The sequence below is a fragment of the Dicentrarchus labrax genome, unplaced genomic scaffold (assembly GCF_905237075.1).
Source record: "Dicentrarchus labrax unplaced genomic scaffold, dlabrax2021, whole genome shotgun sequence".
Classification (NCBI taxonomy): domain Eukaryota; kingdom Metazoa; phylum Chordata; class Actinopteri; family Moronidae; genus Dicentrarchus; species Dicentrarchus labrax.
Genome location: NW_026136713.1, coordinates 9,339,851 through 9,359,443, shown reverse-complemented (window position 1 = coordinate 9,359,443; position 19,593 = coordinate 9,339,851). Strand labels below are relative to the sequence as shown.

Genomic DNA, 19,593 nt, shown 5'->3' with positions numbered 1-19,593 from the left:
ACAGTGTGTTTCCAGACGCGCAATTTAGGCCCCGCACTGCGCTCACAGCTTGGAGTTGCAGATGACCTTCCATGGAGCAGGTTTTGGTGAGTCTGTGTTCACTTGGGAACAGATGATGTGCATCATAGTGGACCTGGCTTTGACCTATGTCATGAAGGGAGGACTCAGTAGTGAGTAAACCCAGCCCACCCCTGTCCCGGTTTATTTCACATGCAGAAGACCTCCATGTCCTGTCCCACGTCCCGCCCACATCTTCTCCAGAAAACAATTTGCACTGGAGCCAACGTATAATGAGATCGAAACTGCGACTTATTCAATCACATAGTGTCCTTCATCGTCAGTGTCTTCATCGTCAGTTTCTTCATCTTCAGTGTCAGCGCAAAGAGTCTACAGCATGGCCATGTTACTGCTGCCCATTACAGCATTTACAGTGAGGCCATCTTACATTTCATTCAGTAAATATAGAAAGAAAAGGAGTATTTGTTGGTGACATCTGTAACTGGACGTACAGTATGTGGTGTCCTATTGAAATGTGTCAGTGGTATGTCATCTCTCCTCCTGAGTCCATATGCTGCGTTAGATCATTTCGCTCCACCGCTGGGTTTCCCTTTCATGTTCATCTGTTGTTCTGAATTGTAGGTGGCTCTCGGCTCCTTTCCAAACTGGCCTACACTAAATGAGGCAGATGATTTCTTGGCTTTAATGCCAAATGAATTTTCCCACCTCTTGTACTCCTCCTCCTCCTCCTCCTCCTCCAGCCCCCTTGTGAGAGTCCATGTGAGAGTCCATGTGCCACGGCGGAGCCACACAAACATAAACACCCTTTCCCAGAAACTGTTATTGTCACCAAATCTCCTACCTCCGGTCTTTATTATTAACAGTCCTCACACACTGCTTTTGTCAAATTAAATTGTTAAATTATTTTAAGAAGAGTTGCTTTATCAAACTGGGAAAGTATATTTTGGTCATGTTCAGAAAAGGAACTGAAACATTTACTGAGATACCAAAGATGGTGCCATTAATTACCTCATACTGAGTAATAATCAGTATAACAATGACACTGTTCAGTCAATAAAGCGTTATTTTTTTTGGTAACTCCACAGTGAAGTCAAACCCACCCTGCCACTGCCTTTCTTGTCGTTTCCTCCGGTGACTGTCACCCCTCCTCCTGAGCTGACGTAGTGAGGATCCTCCGCTGCCCACGGGTGTGGGCGACGAACCGGCTGAGAGTATAAACGGCTTCCCGGGACTCCAGTCCGTCACTGCTTGAAGCGGCAGCAACTCGGTCACCAGAGCTGAACCTCAGCAGAGATAGCAGCAAGCAGGCACTTCCTCGCCACGCAGGCTAACTCGCTTTCGGCTTTGGTTCGAGATGGAGACTCGTAGGTCCATGAAGGGCTCCAGCGCCCACAACCTCAAGAGTGAGTACCTCTCCACTTTGCAGTTTGATGGTGTTTGATTTTGCAAATGCATTTCTGTGATTTAATTGCAGCTTTCCACTTGCTAGTGTGCACTTCTTAGGATTCAAACAAGTGGTTTGAGGATTAATTTTAAACTTTAAAATCACAGTAATATTTCCACTGTCAGCAGCCTTGTATGTCTGTAGAAAACGGCTGAGTTTATATACTTTATTATGCTTTTACGCACTGTCATGTTGCATCTATTCTTAATTATTTACCAAAACGTGGGTTACACACTGTTCAGAATCCATTTAATTGTGTGTTTGTCAATTATGGATGTTAGAAAGTGAGCGTTAGAGAGTGCGCACTTTTTTGGCATTTTTACGCAAAGATTTGGCAGCAAAAGCTCGAGAAGAAAAAGTGTGCATTTATGTGATATTATATCATATTTATATGAAAAGTCATTTACAACGGTGACCAGAGTTAGTTCACATGTTTTGGCTCTCTTGTTTATCCAATCTCTCCATATCTCCTTTACGCACGGAGAGATGCAGATACTGTTTATGCGCGCATGTTTCTGAACTTTATTCCTCGTCTCATGGTGACTTTGGGGTAAATAAGACTTAGAAGATTCTAGAAAGGTGTCTTATTCCGCTCAAAAGCTCCAGTTCTCTCTCAGCGTCCAGAGCAGCTAATAGTCCAACTTGTTAAGGGGTCAAGAGGTGAGCCGCTGGAAAATCTTGCGCACAGCAGATGAATGGGAAGTTCATTATTATTTCATCCATGTACTTTTCCCGCGGTGGCCACTTTTGTGTGCCGTTATCCGAGCTGTGCCAAGAAGCTGTTGCAATATTGATAAGAACCGAAACTGATCCGGCTCAGGTTGCCGGTTTTACCGTGCCCTCTGCATACCTCTCAACGGAAACAACCTTTTGATAGCCTGAGAACTAGGAAACCAGGTTAACTTAATGCAAAGGCACGTGAGATTCACGTTTTTCTGTTTCTTAAAGTACTTTATGATTTTTATGTTCTTAACTGCTGAAATCCAGAGTTATGTAACATTGTCACAACAGCCATGAAGACCTATGTAAAGTGATCTGGTGGATATGAATGGGTGAATGATTTCTGTAATGTAATCTGGTGAATTATATATGAACCCCAAAGTTCTGGGAACCATCAACAAGTCACGGGTGAGAGGACAACAGTGTTAAAAGGAATCACTGACAACAGCAACAGGTTTGACAGACAGACAGCAAAGAAAGACTGGTGCCAAAAGCTGAAACCGACCTCTTTCTTTGTCTGTCTCTCTGTCTTTTTGCTGCTAACCTGAACTTCAATTTTGTTACTTTTCTTCTCATGAGAATTAACGTCTTCTCTTTCTCTCTCTGTCTGTCTCCAGGTGGATTGTGCCTATGGCTGATTCTGTGGCTGGTGGTGGTGAAGCCGGGCGGGGTTGGAGCATGCCCTAGACTGTGTGTGTGTTACCCTACGCCCATGACGGTCAGCTGCCAGTCCCAGAACCTCACCATAGTGCCGGCTGGCGTTCCCTATGACTCACAACGTGTTTTCCTGCAGAACAACCGCATCACAGAGCTTCGTGCTGACTCTTTTGGCTTCGAGACACAGGTAAAAATGGCAGTGTGTGTTTTTGCATCTGTTGAATTCCCCAGCAATATTTTCAGACATTTTTAATAGTCTTTTATTTCTCCTCTCTCATCCCATTTATTTTCTCTTTGTTCTGTGCAGGTGCTTTGGTTATACGGCAACAACATCACATGGATTGAGGCCGGAGCCTTCAGTAATCTCAGGGTGCTGGAGGAGCTCGATCTGGGCGATAACCCGCTGCATCGTCTGGAAGGTGGAGCCTTCAGGGGTTTGGAGAGGCTGCAGAGCCTGCACATGCATCGCTGCAAGCTGGCCACTCTCCCCCATGACCTCTTCCACAAACTGTACAGCCTGCAGTTCCTCTACCTGCAGGTAAATCCAGCATACACACACACAAACCTAAAAACACACACATGCAAAGGTTTATATTTCATAGTCATGAGTAGGTACACATGATGCTGCAGGAAACACACTAGTTTATGGACATATCAGTCAGTTGCCAACCTGCAGGCTGCACACCCACACATGCTTTCATACTGTGCATATTGATGGATTGTTCAGTGTGGTAGGTTCAGTGAATTGCACACAGCAGAGAAAAGCAAACTGAGAATATATATAAGTAAATATCAAAACACCCATAAGATTTCAAACCAAAGAAACACAGCAACAAGAACAATTAACACTATTCAACAGTTGAAAAACAATAAAATTTAATTTAATTTTAATTTCTGTTACCATCCTTTTATTAATCATGAATTCTCTCAGACTGATTACAGTGGAGAAATTACACAGAATGATCAGATTTAGAAAAGCTGCCAAACCTCCATGCACATATAAAGAGTGTATAATACACAAAAGGGAACATGTGCCCACACATTCCCTCTCAGCAGCAGTTGTAGCTGCAAGTCATATGAAACACAATTATTCAATATAACTCTGGGAACAGTCTCACCGGTGGATAGAATGATAGAAGACATATAAATAGCTAAAAATGATTCAACCCACTGACAGTGCTACATTCCACCTAAAAATCAGGCCATTATATAGAAGAAAAACATCTATTTACTTTAGAAATTCCACCAGCCGTTGGGTGAATACTAAACAATAACAAAAAATCAATGAAACCATGTTTACAGGACAAAAAAATACTTGACTAAGCTTAATTTAAACCACACTTAATACCCAATAGAGTAAAGGAATACTGTGGTTGCTTGGTAAAAGTAATGTTCTTTTCCACGGTACTAAACCTTCTTGTATTTTCACTTTGCTCCAGGACAATCAGCTCCACTTTCTGCAGGATGACCTGTTCTCAGATCTGGTCAACCTTACCCATCTTTTCCTGCATGGCAACCGCATCCGTGCCCTCTCTGAGAATGTGTTCAGAGGCCTGGTCAACCTGGACCGCCTCCTTATCCATGACAACCGCATCAGACAGGTCAACCGTCGGGCTTTCCGTGACCTGGGCCGCCTGACCATCCTTTATCTGTTCAACAACTCCCTGGCCGAGCTGCCAGGCCAGGCCATGAAAGACACCCAAGGCATCCAGTTCCTCCGCCTCAATGGAAACCCCTGGTCCTGCGGCTGTGAGGCTCGCCCCCTCTGGGAGTGGTTCCGCAAGGCCCGCATCTCTTCCTCTGAGCTCATGTGCACCTCCCCATCCCAGCGTCGCGGCCAGGACCTCAGATTTCTCCGGGAGCTGGACTTCGCCCTCTGCCCTCTGCCTGACCCCGGCTCTCTGGCTGGAAGCACCACAACCACCTTCAGCACCAAGACCCGCTGGTGGTTCTCCAAGAACAAGCCCGCATCTTCATCCAAGTCATCATACCAGAAGAGCACAGACACGGTGAAGGCCTTCCCCTTCCCCGCCGTCAAGCCTCAGTTCCTCCCCAAAACCCCCTCTGAAACCATCTCTGCCAAGTATGAACTGTCGGAGGATGAGGTGGCGCTCCCCAAGCTGGACCAAGAAGAATACTGGGCCAACTACGGCAACGAAGACGCCTCCATCCGCTGCTTCGAGCTGGAGTGCCCCCCAGGCTATGACCCAGCCTTCCCCTCATCTTCCTCCCTACCCGTCACCCCATCTCTTCTCCACCTCCTCACCCTCTCCATAGTCACATTCACTCTCCATTTCCTTTTTGGCTGAACGAATTCTCCCCTCCACACCCCTTTTTCTCCTCCAATTTCTCCCCCTGCTCTTTCTAACTCTAACAAAAACCTGGATCTCAGTTCCTTTCAGTTACCTCCTCAAGTTGCAGGGGGTGCTACACTGACACAGGAGACAGGCAAGGCAGCGAGGAGCTGTTTTCAAGAGCAGAGATCAGTTCATATAGAGCAGGACAGGATTTCAGTGTTGAAGTAGCTGCTGCTAAGTAGTACAGGCTTTAAAAAGCAGTGATCACATCGTCGATTGTGATAGGTACAGTACAATGGCAGAAACCTACAACAACATCATGAAATAACAGAGACATAACTCACTGGTGGTGTCTCCAGATGTTTTTTGATATGACAGCTGTAAACAACGCAGGCGTTGTATCTCGTCTACAGCTATTTTCTATATCAGCTAGTGCTCACTATTCAATCACCGCTAACATTATCCCTCACTAATTTATTTATTTCACAGTGAATAATAGTGGTGATTATTAATGATAAGCTATTTGGCACTACCAGAAGAAAGGTGCGGATTAACACAGATGATGAGAGGCTTGGAAGGAGAGAAAAGAAAAATACAGAACTACAGGGTGAAGTGAAAAGAAAATGTGAGCAGAGTGAGCTTTAGATACTCATCTAAAGGCAGAAGAGGATGAGAGGATCATTAGATCTGCAGCCAAAAGCGACTCTCCTCCCTCCTTCGGATTCAAAATCTTGTGTGATCCCAGAGATGCCAGCAAACCACCACCCACACTTGTACATACCACACATCATCACTGTACATACACCCATCGCAAAGTGCTCTGTAATTTAGACTAGCTGGATTTTTACTTTTAGTACCATTTATTTAACGACAGCTTGTGGTGATAGAAGAGATACTTAGATAGTAAATTGAAGGCAAACTAATTAGATGTGGAAACAAAAACCTTTGTGTTTTCCAGTCTTGTCCCTTCCTCCCTCAGACAGCCTAAAAACTTGTTTCCCGAAAAGTGATTGGATTAAACATATCAGTACAAGCAGATAAATAATAGATGCCCACTAACTAAAAAGGAAAGGCTTGTACTCCAGATTCAGATTTTTGTGTGTGTGTGGTTCAGTTTTTGTTGTGTGAGTGGGATTGGACTGTTGTAGACTAATAACCAAAGTCCTGAGTAGACCAGTTTGATTAGGTCTCTTCTTGAAATGAGTGCCTGTGTGTATGGCCTCTGTCTATTTGTCTTTCTGTCTTGTCTTTCCGTTGGTTAGTCTGGATTTCCAACCGGATATAGAGACGGTAAAAACAACACCAGGGCTGAATCCTACACAGCTCTTTGTGTAGTTTGAAGCCTCAGTTCTCTGTCTGGGTGGCTCCTGTTACATTACACTTTGACCTGCAATTTGTCTCCATCAGAGTGACTGTGTGTGTGTGTGTGTGTGTGTGTGTGTGTGTGTGTGTGTGTACGAGGATGTGTGTATTTCTTAACTGACAGTTGAAAAGTCCCTTTATGCACATGTCTCAAGGACCCAAAACTGTTTCTAACAAGTGTAGTTTCAGAAATGCATGAGAATCTGTGTTATTGTTTTACTATTTTCTGAACAAATTAGGTCAATCCGAGGGTTTCATCGGATTTCAATCATGTATATCTGTATTTTATGGCACTACAGATCACAGACAATCGAGCTGTTATGCATAAAACCATTATTCATTAGAGAACCTTTCCTCCACTGTGTGATTTTGGAAAATGGGATGGGTATTTACTCAGCAATCTGTTCAACACAATGCCAATCCAACCTGTTTGTGATCTGCATTATTCATGATCCTTGTCAACCCCATATGTTAATAAGCCCATGCTGTACCAATCAACCCTGAACCGTGACTGTGAGTTTCTGCATAGAACATGAAAGATACTGTGATGCTGTTAGACTCTGTATTTTTCAATAGAAAATTGAGTGTGTTTTGCTTTGTTAAAAAATAAAGAAACAATCAAACAAAAATGTTCCTTGTTGTTTCACTGTCTGTTCACAAAGGAATAGAAGCAAAAACACAATGTACACAGACGAAAATAGATAGAAACCTTGACATAGTGATATATTTGGTTAAGTGTCAAAGCATAAAGGTGATTTTAGTCTAGCATTGCAACAATAAATTCACTTCTTGAATCAATAGCCTACTGAACATAACTTTTACAAAGACAACAGTTTCCACTTTCACACTAAAAGCACAGTAATATATAATTATTCTGAATGAGTGTTGTCAGTCTCATTAGAGCATAGTCTTTAATTTTGACATCTGACAGCTTTCAGCAAATAAGTCAACAATCAGGAAAAAAAGTTTTTAGAGAATCACATAATACTGCTTCGTTCAAACCTCTAAGGAAAGGAAATGTGTTGTGTGTCTGTGTGTGTATGCAAGTGTGTGAAGTGTAAGGAATCATGTGACAGTGTGAGCGTGTTTAGTGAAGGTCAGTCTCGCCTGTCCCTCCTCGACCCAATCACTTTTCTCACCATGTGCAGAAGGCAGCTATATTTGGCCATATTATGCAGAGAGATGGGTCGATGAGCTGTCCAAGTGTAGTGTGTGTGTGTGTGTTTGTATGTGTGTATGTGTGTGCGTGGTTTCATGGGGTTTTGGGGGGGCGGAATACTGAGGTATGATTCAGGGAAGGGGCAGAATGGGGAAAACGCCAGGATGAAAATGTGACGATGTGTCCCAGAATCAGTACACCCCCTCAACAGACTAACTCTCACCATAATAATGATGGTGATACATACACTCATGCATGTGTTTGAAAGTGCAAAAACACATGGACATACATGTACATATGCAAATACACACTAACACAATCAAATTAAATTCTGAGACGTTTGGTTCAGAGGCTTTCTAATCTTTTTTGTCTTCCAGCTCACATATTATTCATCACTTTCACACCTTACTTTGCTCTCACCTTTCCTTCTTCCTCTTTTCTCTCCTTTATTTTTCTCGTCTCTGTGATGAAAGTTCCCTCCCTCCTTCGAGTCAGAGTCTGCAGGAGATAAATCATCATCATCAACCCACATACATTATTGTAGGTACTTAACAGAAGGTTCCTTTAAGAACTTTTTATTTACTCTGCTCCACATTTTTTTCAGGCAAATTTTACATGCACATTTTTATCTTAAAGAAGCCGTATTTAACGCTGAGACTGAGACAACAAACTGCCATAATTCATAGAGGGAAATTTAGCACACTTGGGTGGTAAACCTCGGTGTATCTATGTTGTTAATAAAGCCATTAGAGTTTTGGAAATGTTATGAACCAGTGTCATAGGTGTTTGGTTGGGGTATTATCCTGTGATTGGCTGCAGAAGCAGCAAGGTTTAATAAATCCTTGTTGTCTCCCAATCTAGCAGTAAAATCTGGCCCTTTGTGTCAGCATCAAGATTTTACTGTTAAAAAGAGCCAGACTAAAAGAGTCTACATGGTAACGACGTTAGGTTGTCTTGAGGGACTTAAAACCTCCTCAGTAAACATTAAAGTAATAATGACAAGACAATTGTCTAGCCTTAATAAAGATGCAAGGTGAAACATACCAAATTTCCACCAAGAGACGAGAATGTAATACCATCAATGCTGAGTAATAAGAAACTTGTTTTTCACAACTAAAAATACTTGCCGTCTTTCCCTGCAACATGCTACTGCTACTATTCACAGTTATTTCTCTTTTCACCCTAAACTACTGTAATACTGCCTGTAACAAGTTTACACCTGCTGCCTGCTTTGTAGCTTGGCAACCTGGGAAATGTGGAAAATTGCTGATAGAAAGAGTAACTGTGGCTGATTGAAGGAAACACTGTTTTGTTAGGCATACCACCACAGATGTGTTGACACTTTATTATGATATAAGGCAATCTAGGGACGGAGTTTGTCTTAAATGCCAGTGTGTTTGTGCTTTTGTAATAGTTTGCTTGATAACATGCTAATAAAATGATTCTGGCAGCCGGTTAACAAGCACAAAGACTGGAAACAGGAGGAAACAGCTAGCCTGTCTCCGTCCAGTGGTGACTAAATCTGCCTACCAGCTCTTCCAAGTACACTAATTGACACGTTGTATCTAGTTGTATCAGTACAAAAACTGAAGTTTAACCATGAGATTTAGAGGAATTTTGTTGTTGTTGGGGGTCGGACAGGCAAGCTGTTTCCTCGTTTCCAATCTTTGTGCTACGCTAAGGTGACCAGCTGCTCACGGTTTCATAGTTACCATACACACATAAAGACAGTATCAATCTTCTCATTTAACTTTCCCCTAGAGAGAAAATGTGTGTATTTCCTGAAATCTTAGACTTTTGCTTTAAAGGTCCAACATGTAACATTTAGGAGGCTCTATCAGCAGAAATAGAATATAATATTCATATGTATGTTTCCATTATTGAGTAATCACCAGGAAATAAGAACTGTTGTGTTTTTGTTACCTTAGAAGGAGCTATTTTTATCTACAGAGGGAGCGGCTCCTATTCCATGGAGGCTGCCATGTATAACCGCCATGTTTCTTCAGTAGCCCAGAACCAACAAACCAAACATTGGCTCTAGTTTTTTGGGAGTTTTGCAGCCACTAAAGTTTCTCTTGCATGATTAGAATGGGAGGATGATGCGAGGGGGTTCTAATCTGCAATATGCCACTAAATCTTGTGCACTGGTCCTTTAAGGATATTTTAAAACAGCATGACCTCAGGCAGTCAATTCTTCCAGCAATAGTAAAAACATCCGTAGGTTCAGACTTTTCATAGACATGTGACTGGGAAAACATGAAAACCAGCATTGGCCTTTACTACAAAAGCTTTTGCAACCGTTACATGAATGGTGACCACAAAGACTTCATATTATTAATTCATTTAAAAATAGCATCTTTGAATTTACATTATGTAAAAAGACATTTACTCAGGTCATAATCTCACACCATTGTGCAGCTAGCAGTAATTGAAGACTGTCGATATCCCCTCTCAGCTTTTCCTCTGCTACCCACCTCAAGAAATGCACATCAAAAACTTTAATTGTGACCAATGTGATTACTCTATCCATTCTTTCAAGTTGCTGTTTTCCTGACAGCACTGTAGGCGTTTGCCCTCTATGCGTGAAAGCAGCTGCCTGGGTGGTCATGGGACACATTTACAGTTTTTCCGTTGCAGGAAAACAACCAGCTCATTAGCAGAGAGAATGCCTCTGAAGTCGTCAGACTTTGATGATGTGTGCTTATCATGTTCTGTGCCCACTCATTCTCCCCCAACTCTCTTATCATATTTTCTTGCCTCTGCTTGTCTTCCTCTCCTTTGTATGTTTTCCTGCCTTTCATATGCTGTCACTCAGCCATTGTTTGAACCCCTATCACTCCAGCACTCCTCTCTTTCTCTCTCTGCCTGTCACACAGTCTCCCCCACATGGTTATGCTCGCCTTGGCCAAGCCTGTGCATTGGCTCATATGAGTTGGCGTGCTTGCTTGCGTGTCATCGGCGTGTTCACTGACGCTCACCATCACACATGTCTTATTTGCAGAGAACAAACCGAGACTCGCACCCTGACGTCAGAGGACCCGGGATGGAAGCTGACAGAGACTTACAGGAGGATGAAATGGATTCTTTCACTCCCACTTCATACTGAGTGTTCACGTTGAAGGAACAGAACAGAAAAGATGTCTTTTCTTGACATTATAGACAAGAATATGTTCATAACTTCAGTATGACAATGCAGTGGTGCAGTAAATGTGACATCCATAATTGATGAACATAATTTGCAGCACTGTTGCACTGACCAGCTCCCGTTGTTCAGCACATGGAAACATGAGACTGTGGGGCATTGAACCCCTGCTCCTGATAAGTCGTCAAACGGAAGAGAGAGGAAAAAGAGTCAGGCAAAATAGGGGGATGAGGAGATCCTCTCACCAGCTAAATAAATCATTTTGAGTGGAAACACTGAGTACTCTCATATAAACAGTGAGACTTTGCTATGAATTCACCAACTGAGTCCCAGTGTCATTGGATAAAGACCCGGCGTTTACCAAAAGAGCATCAGTGGGAAACCTCTGAAGTATTTACAGAATGCCAAAAACATAAGAAAAAGAAAGTTATTGCTTTTAACTCTTTTAAAATACAGTTTTATTATGTGCAGCTTTTTAAAAAGGTTTTTATAACTGCAAAAAGCTAGTGACTCAAACCACAGTAGTTCATATAATTCTTCAAGCCAATAAACAAAATTGAAGCTACATTCATTCACAAAGAACTGATTATAGTGAAATGCAGAGTTCTACATGGCAGCTTTAAAAGTACACTGTAAAATATCCAGTGCTGGAAGAAGAAGAAGTAGTCTGATTGTAAAAATAACAACACAACAATGTAAAAATACTCATCTAAAGTAAAAGTCCACCATTCAAAATGCTACTTAGGTTAAAGTACAGAAACAAAATGTTACATTCAACAACCACATTATTTGCTTTTTAATATGTGCGTAAACAGAATTTTACAGTTGCTGTTGGTCAAGATGAAGTTATGCATTATATAAAGTCAGGTCTCCTTATTTAGCTCAGTGATTCCCAGCCTGTGGGTCAGGGTTTCTTCAAAGTGCCACAAGGTAAGTGATGAGTTTCATAATGTCAATACATGAGTTTTGATTATTTTAAGTATTTAAATAAATTTTAAGTTAAGTCAACTTTTCTTACATTTTCTAGACTTTCCAGCGTGTATGGTTTGAGTTTTAAACTTCTCCAGAGTCTCGAAGAAGATGAAGAAAAGAGACATGTTGGAAACCTGCTGTGTGTCGTTTACTGAAATGCTTCCCAAACTTTTTACTTAAGGGCCATACATAATCATACATAGTTAATAGACTTAGTTTTTGACAAATTCAGTGTTTACTTCTAATTGCTTTATTAGCTCTTCGGTTGTTTTAACTATATGCAGGATAAGGCTGTTTGGCAGAGAGTGACGCTCTGTAAATATAGCTTGTGTTCAGGTCTTAACTGTGTTCCTCCTGTGCGACTTTTTTTAAAATTTCTATCCTAAATAATAATCAAATCTTTTTTTTAAAAAAAGTTTTATTACATCCCTTCAGATAAAGAAGGCTTTTGACCCCCAAGTTGGGAACCACTGTTTCACTGTGGTATGTGAGCAGCCTCTCATATATTATCTTTGTACCCACTCTGGTATAAAATTGTCTCTTGCAGGAACATGTACAGCATACTGTGAGTAATGGACTCTTGAACCTGAGTCAATGTAACTACAAAATCTGTCTGTAATATGTGTCAGTGTGACTAAACAGTTGTTGATCCAACTTAATATATTAAGCTTATTGAACTTGTTTGCCCAACACCAGTGAACTTAACTAATTCCATTATAATGGCCCATGAGCCAACTTTGAATTACTCATGTTTAGTTAGCCTAACTCACTTTCAAGGCAGCAGTGGTACTTGTGTTTTGTGTGCTTAACAGATTTAGAACCATTTAAAGAGGAAGAATATTGAATTATCAAACAATTAATTCTACTTTTATCAGCTGGAGAGCCCTAAAGTAGATAAGATGCTGTAGCTGAGAGCAGCAAACATAACAAAAAGACTTGAATTTATGAATGAAATATTCGCCTTCTGTTGTTGTTGTGTGTACGCACAGAAATATCTGTGTTCATTCAAGTGTTTGTGTGCGCTTGATCACAGGACTACGCATTGTGTGTAGGCAACCAAGAATCCTGTGCATCCGGTCTTGAGTCAGTCTGAAGTAAAAGAAGAAAGCGGGGTGAAGACGGGGCACATCTGTCTGACGGTCTGTCAGCTCCTCTGAGGGTTTACGCACACAGCTAAAAATACATTGCAACAGATTGCAAAGACAGATCGGGATCCAAAAAAATAAAAAAAGGTAGAGATTTGATGAGTTCTTTGTGTCTGGTCGGTTTCACGAAAATGGGACGAACTGAGTGAAAGATTTGAATCACATGGCAAAGACAATAAAAGTAAAAGTGACCAAGAAAAAGAGTGGGTCTTGAGTTTGTTGTTCTCAAGAGAACAAAAGAACCGTGATTAGATGAGCGCTTGTGAGTCAGTCACACCGCCTCGCTCTGGGAGGTTGTATAGCCCGTGATTGTTGGCACAGACGCAGCTTGTGACGACAATTTGTTTGAGTGCCCAAAAATGTGACTGCCACATCCACTGAGAAAGACACAGGAGATTCGGTATTGCTATTCCGGTAACACCATATTTGCTCTTCACTTTGGAGTATTCAAACACATCCGTCTGTTGCTCTGCAGGGTTTTCTCTCGCTTTCTTACTGTATGTTTTGGATGCTGTCTTTCAGCTGTCCCTCCCAAATCCATATTTGGGGATTATGTGAACAATTAGAGAATTAGGGGACACAACCCTTAGGACCGGCATTCATCTGCCCCAATGTTTGCAGAGCACATCATAGACATCTTCGACCAGAAGGGGGATTGATCTGAAGTGTATCTTTGGTTTTAGGTCTGAATGGGATGACGCAAATATGAGACCAAAATAAAGTCAAACTCCCATGATTCTGTCAGGGGTCCCAATGTGTCATCTGTATGTCCAAAGTGTTTTCTTTACCATGAAACCTTGTTTAAAATGATAACGTATTATGTTACATGCAGCATATGTCATTGTTGAATCATTTGTTAAATAATTGCTGGAATCAAGAAAAAAAGTCCATTGATGGCTGCTTACCCGGAAACCAGGAACACCAGCTGGGATGACTTTCCATGGAAGACGCTCTGGTGACCTGCCAGATCTGGGTTTAGGTAGGAGCAGAAGCAAAGTCTCTGACTAACACAAAAGGTTAGATAGTTCTTGAAAACCCTTTGTAGCAGCCAATGAAGTTGTCATCAGTTACTGTGATGGATGAATTAGCTAATTATATAAAAACATGCAATAAAATAATGTTGTGGATAAAATAACATGTTAAAGCTGAAAGCTTATTTTGAATGGTTTCTTTGTTCAGCAGTGAGCAGGTTCAGCTGACTGATCTTCATGTAAAGAAAGGTAAAGAGAATAAATCTTCAGCCAATATCTTAATGGTAGCGTGGTAAAAATGTTTCAAAGACATAAATCTGTATCTACTTAAGGTATGATGAATACTCTGTATAAATACCCTTTTTTTAACCCCTTTTCTATAATTTATTAAAGTGACGACTAAGTGACACATTTTATGGATATTTAATATTATATTCAAAACTGTACAATGAACCCAAATATATAAAGCACTATAAAACTATAGTGTGTGAGGAATATTGTCTAAAGCAAGTGATTTGAATGAATTTTAAGCAGATTATTTCCTCACTATGGATATTTTAAAACAATATCTGTCTGTATTGTGGTTTTTTTAAAACTTGCTTAACAATTATATGAACTTAATGGGCTTATTTTTTTGACAAATTCATTGTATTGCTGTCCCTGATGTTTGGCCATTGTTCTATTAGATAAGTTACATTTGCTTTTCTTCACAGAAGTGAACCAGAGACTGAGATAAAGGCCTACTGTGTATATGTTTTAAGTTTTCTAGCACGCCTTAAAATCAAGAAGGCCTTGCAACCCACTAGGAAGCATTGGCGACCCCTAGTGGGGCTCCCGATCCTCAGGTTGGGAACCAGTGCTGCAGCCTACTTATTATAGGGGGACCCAGACTCCAGATAAAATAAAGTTATGAGATGCTGGTAAAAACAGCTAATAAGCGATGTGTGTGTGTCTGAATATAACTAATTTTGTGTCATAACGTTACATCAGTAAGGAAAACCCGTTGTCAATGGAAAAAAAACCTAAAGTTTGATTGATGGAATTGCTTCTTAATAATGGTTTCGTCCATCACGCTGAAACCCCCTTCAGCCAAGTACTTTGGTACAGCCGACATGCGCGCGAAACTAAAGTTTTGTAACAGCAATGGCGTCTAAAGCAGGTAACGTAGGTGAGCTTTATTTATAGACGTCCACTAATAAACTAATACAACTGCGTCCTTTAGCAGCATTATACAGATGTAATGTATCGTGTGTAGTTAATATATAACGCTAGGTGACGTTACAGTGTCTTACACAACGGTTGTCATCTGATGTTAATGCTCAACTTAGCTGGAGAGCTTAGCTTCAAGGCTAACAGGGGAACCACTGAGAACCAACTTTAATCATTCACACTTTATTTAGAGTTAGTCTCGGTTCTTTATCTAACATCCTCTTATATTTAATAGTCCCTTTTATTTAGTGACGTTATTGACAGCATCGTCTTTGTTATGAAAACAAACCTGCAACAATATCACGTGTGCAGGTCGTCGAGGGAAGAAACGCAAAGCGGAGGTCCAGGATGAGGAAGAGGAGAAACCCTCTGTGGAGGAGAAGAAAGACAGAGGAGAGGGGGAGGACGACCAGGAGGGCCAGAGGGTGGTCATTGAACACTGGTGAGTAACTTAGTGGTATCACATTATAGTCTGTAGACAGATACTAAACATTGATTAAGTAGTTAATTAGTTAGTCTCATGTAAAAGTAGTCCATTTGATTCTACTCCTAGTAGAGATAGTGATCAATGTATGGGCCCGCTTTTTAATGTAGACAGTCATGGTTGATGGTTTTGTGTCTGTATTCCCATTTCAACAATATCCTCAATGTTGCTCAACATAGGAAACACAGAACTCCTAAAAATGTCACGATCATATAAATCTATATTAGATTAGGATTAACAGTTTCAATTATATCAGCTTTGGTTTTTAGAAATCATGTTTTTTGTCTGTCATTTTGGCACAGCGGTTGGCTCTAAAACGCTACGATACCCTTGAGTCTCAGCCACTGTTCAATTCAGAACATTTGTTATTGCAAATTAACAAAACACAGCATCTTACTTTCTGATTTCTACCAAAGTTGACCTGAAAGTTAAAAGTAAACTAGAGCTGTGCTATAAATCAATTAGTTTAAACCGTGGATGTGATAATGCTGAGATACACAGCTGCTCAGGACTCTGTAAAACAAGTCCTAGTCCAGTCAAATTTACACAATGTGTAGTATAATTTCCCCATAGTAACCTTAACACCAAGTGTATTGATTGTACATCAACCCCTGTTTTCTCTGCACTGAATCACTATCGGACAGTTCCACAAGAGCTATTCCATCTATTGAATGGGTACATTGAAGTACATGAGCCTATCTGACAGGGCTGTGCAGGTATATCAGACAAAAAGGTTCAGATCTGCTGCTCTTTTTCACAATATGTCCTGCTGAACATTAGGCAACAAACAAGCATGATACCTTCATAAAAGAAGCAGCAACAACTCTGAAGAATGATGGATATGCAGCATTGTAGACATCATCAGCTGCTGCCTATAGTTATTAACTAATACATTTCCCCCTAATGTATGAGTATAAAATGGTATTAATAAAGTAAAGTGTGCGTTAAACTTGAGTAAATGTATGTAGTTATCATATCATCCTCATGGATAAGTTGCACACATGTCCAACTGATGGTTTATCTGTTATTTCTGGCAGTAAGAGCTGACGAGTGTATGGGCGTAATGCTGAGGAGGTGAAATCCGCCCTCTTGGCAGCGCACCCTGGACTGACTGTGGTCCTCAACCCTGAGAAACCCCGCAGGAAAAGCTTTGAGATCACTCTGCTGGACGGAGGCAAAGGTGAGGAAGGCCGAAAAGGGGATGTCCAAAAATAACTCGACCATTTGGCGTCCCCAGTGAAAGACCATCATTCTTAGCCAAGTGTCACTATCTCTGTTTTTGAACTTCTACCCATTTGTAGTGGCTATTAAAGGTTCACTTCACCAAAATTACAAACAACAAAAACAGTTTTTTTTGTAACCCCTGTTTGCCACGTACCTAGTGTAGTTTTCTTATGTAGGTTGAGGAAAGACCAGTAAGGACAGGAAAGGTATAAACAGGCATGTGATGAGAATGCAAACTTCAGAATGATCCAGAATCTAAACACGTTTTTCAACCATTCAGGAAAAGCCAAACCACAAAACTAATTTCATCTTCATGTTTAAAAGGTTTTACATCCGCTGTAAATTGGATGTGTTAGCTGGGGAAGTGAAGAAAGTAAAATATTACCACAATTGTACTCCAAGTTGTTGTCTCTTCTGCCTCATTAAACCCTCCTCGAACAGCCAACAGGAGGCTGTGTTTACCAGAAGTGCAGAATGGCCACCAGAGATTTGCAAAAAAGAATGAGACGTGATAAAACACAATCTCCCTTTGCTAATTAGCCATAATGTGTGCTCTGTGTTTATTGTGTAAATATAATTAGACATGAGTTAGTGTTCACTTTTTGACCATTTATTTTTGGAGTATCAGAGCTATCGCATATTGAAAGTATTTGATTTTACTGCTATCCTCTAAGACATGAATAATATTGCTCATCTTCTTTATTGTCCCACAAATTACTCCGTTCTATTCTGTCCCATCCCTAAAGAAACGTCTCTGTGGACTGGAATAAAGAAGGGTCCGCCTGGTAGGCTGAAGTTTCCCCAACCCGATGTTGTAGTTGCTGCTCTACAGGAGGCTCTAAAGGCTGAGTAGACACCTTGTGAAGGTTTGTCATTTCAAAGCTGTCCTACAGAATAATAATAATAATATGGAAAGCATTAGATATACAAATTAGGAAAGATTTCACGCTCACAGTAAATTTCATTCAGCTGTAAAAGGAGATTTGAGAGCTGCTTTGTTTTAGAGGTAAAGGGAGTTGAAGGTAAATTGGTTCTCCTCAGATTGTTTCACACGAGGGATCCCAATATGGATTTTAACATGTAGCTGTAGCTATGCAGAATTCATGTTTGAAATGTCTTTTTTTATTTTACAATGGGATGTATGGTATCACCATTTATCTCAGCTGCCTAGTTTGTGGGCAAGAATTAACTTAAACTTAAACTTATGAAATGATGTTGATGAGGCGAGTTGGTTGCAATCTGCTACTTCACCACTAGATGTCACTAGCTAATGTGCAAATTTATATTTGAAATGCTGAAATGTCTTCCCTTATGTATATTTCCATTTCCCCACTGCCCCCTCCAGAGTCATGTGTCATAACCCAAACTTCGATTTCTTTTTATGTCTTAGCATTTTATGAGTCACCAGCCTAGAGGAGACATAAACTGCTTGTTAGTCAAGCTCATAATACAGTGTCAACTTTCAGCCATTAGACTATAACTAACAGACTTCTTACTTTCAGTGGCTATATGGTGTGGACCCTTCTATAAGATGAAATTAGCAGGTCTCACAGCAGTAATGGCTATAGTAATGACACCATGTGCGTTTATAGCCTCGCTTTCACTCTGCAGTTCTGTCTGCCTTCATGCATGATATTTCCCAGCAAAAAGAAGGCTCAATTTATGGCACACCTGGTAGATCCCCTTGTACAAACTCCTTACTGCAGTGGTCTGGGTTCAATTCCATCCTGTGGCCCTCTGCTGATTGTCATCACCTCTCTCCCTACTTCCCTGTCTCTCCTCAGCTCCTTCAGTCTAATAAAGGTTTTAAAAAAAAAACCCCACCAAAAATAGTGTATACAAAAGTGTCTTTGTTAAATGTTATTATAAAATTAGTTAGACTCAAAACACATCGTCTTGTTGCTTATTAGTTATTTTTAACATCTCATATGATATTTTGGTCCTCTTTCCCCCCCGGAGGCTCGTGTTGTAACCTACCTTTAAATTTCCTTTCATGTCTTTATGAGTCACCAGCCAAGAGGAGACGTGAACTGCATACAGTGTCAACCTTCAGTCATTAGACTATAGCTAACACACTTCTTACTTTCAGTGGCAGGATAAATGGCGTGGACCCTTATTTAAGAATAAATGATTTCATAATTATTTTTTTGTGTTTATTCCATTTCATATCATAAGTTTGATTAAATTCAGTCAAAACTACTTTACCCCCTGTACTTTGTAGAGTGTCTATACTGCTGCTGGTCAAGATTGATGGCCTCATAGGTAACTAGGGCTGGAGTAGGGCTAGTACCTGTGGTGTGTTAATTGATTTTATTTATTTATGTAGAGTTTAACATGAAAAAATGTTGTTTTACATGCAGCCAACAGTTCGGGAGATGTGGCTCAAGGAAGCAGAATGATGAGGAGTGACCAATGAGAGGTTCTCAGTCTCTTCTCTGATGATCCAAGCTTCAGTAGCTCATGCCTTCTGGATACATGGTGACACCTGGTGGAGCATCTCTGCACCAATACATTTCACAACTTCTGCTGTTTTCTAAGTGTGTTTCTCCATTCCTCAACGGTTTATTGTGCTTTTATATCTGTTTATGGTAAATAAAATGTTTCTTGTTTCTTAGTTATTGTGTGAGTGTATGTTTTTATTTTTATTTTTGTCATTTGGGAGGTATTTATTTCTGTAATTATGGCACTTTCATTAGCACATCAACAATTCTTGCTGTATTGAGCTGGACTGATGCGTTAATATATTCCAATATCTTAAAACGTCTAATACATATCTCGAATGGCTTAAG

General features: G+C 40.7%; 2 protein-coding genes and 1 long non-coding RNA gene across 5 annotated transcripts; 2 read left to right on the top strand and 1 right to left on the bottom strand.

Moving 5' to 3' along the window:
* The first annotated feature begins 1,235 nt into the window (after positions 1-1,235).
* Positions 1,236-7,126, top strand: LOC127374858 (reticulon-4 receptor-like 2). The gene is made up of 4 exons (XM_051420505.1): positions 1,236-1,421; positions 2,800-3,026; positions 3,147-3,377; positions 4,279-7,126. The coding sequence occupies exons 1-4, from the start codon at positions 1,373-1,375 to the stop codon at positions 5,146-5,148; spliced, it is 1,377 nt and encodes a 458-aa protein (XP_051276465.1). The 5' UTR covers positions 1,236-1,372; the 3' UTR covers positions 5,149-7,126.
* Positions 3,308-15,443, bottom strand: LOC127374861 (uncharacterized). 2 transcript variants are annotated; one of them, XR_007887282.1, is made up of 4 exons: positions 15,386-15,443; positions 13,822-13,885; positions 8,078-8,155; positions 3,308-3,404 (listed from the first exon to the last, which is right to left on the bottom strand). It is a non-coding gene; the product is annotated as an uncharacterized LOC127374861 (long non-coding RNA). The 2 variants fall into 2 exon arrangements; XR_007887283.1 differs by having other exon boundaries at positions 3,324-3,371.
* selenoh (selenoprotein H) lies at positions 14,974-19,418 on the top strand. Of its 2 annotated transcripts, none has more exons than XM_051420508.1 (5): positions 14,974-15,046; positions 15,409-15,538; positions 16,618-16,760; positions 17,551-17,670; positions 19,165-19,418. In XM_051420508.1, the coding sequence occupies exons 1-4, from the start codon at positions 15,031-15,033 to the stop codon at positions 17,655-17,657; spliced, it is 396 nt and encodes a 131-aa protein (XP_051276468.1). In that variant the 5' UTR covers positions 14,974-15,030; the 3' UTR covers positions 17,658-17,670; positions 19,165-19,418. The 2 variants fall into 2 exon arrangements, with proteins under 2 accessions (XP_051276468.1, XP_051276467.1); XM_051420507.1 differs by having other exon boundaries at positions 14,981-15,055.
* The last annotated feature ends 175 nt before the right edge of the window (positions 19,419-19,593 follow it).

What these genes read in the sequence shown, in the direction of transcription:
- LOC127374858 (XM_051420505.1), top strand. Translation starts at nt 1,373, where the DNA reads ATGGAGACTCGTAGGTCCATGAAGGGCTCCAGCGCCCACAACCTCAAG. An exon ending in CAGCGCCCACAACCTCAAGA is followed by an intron (nt 1,422 to 2,799) that starts GTGAGTACCTCT and finishes GTCTGTCTCCAG; the next exon opens with GTGGATTGTGCCTATGGCTG. An exon ending in TGCAGTTCCTCTACCTGCAG is followed by an intron (nt 3,378 to 4,278) that starts GTAAATCCAGCA and finishes ACTTTGCTCCAG; the next exon opens with GACAATCAGCTCCACTTTCT.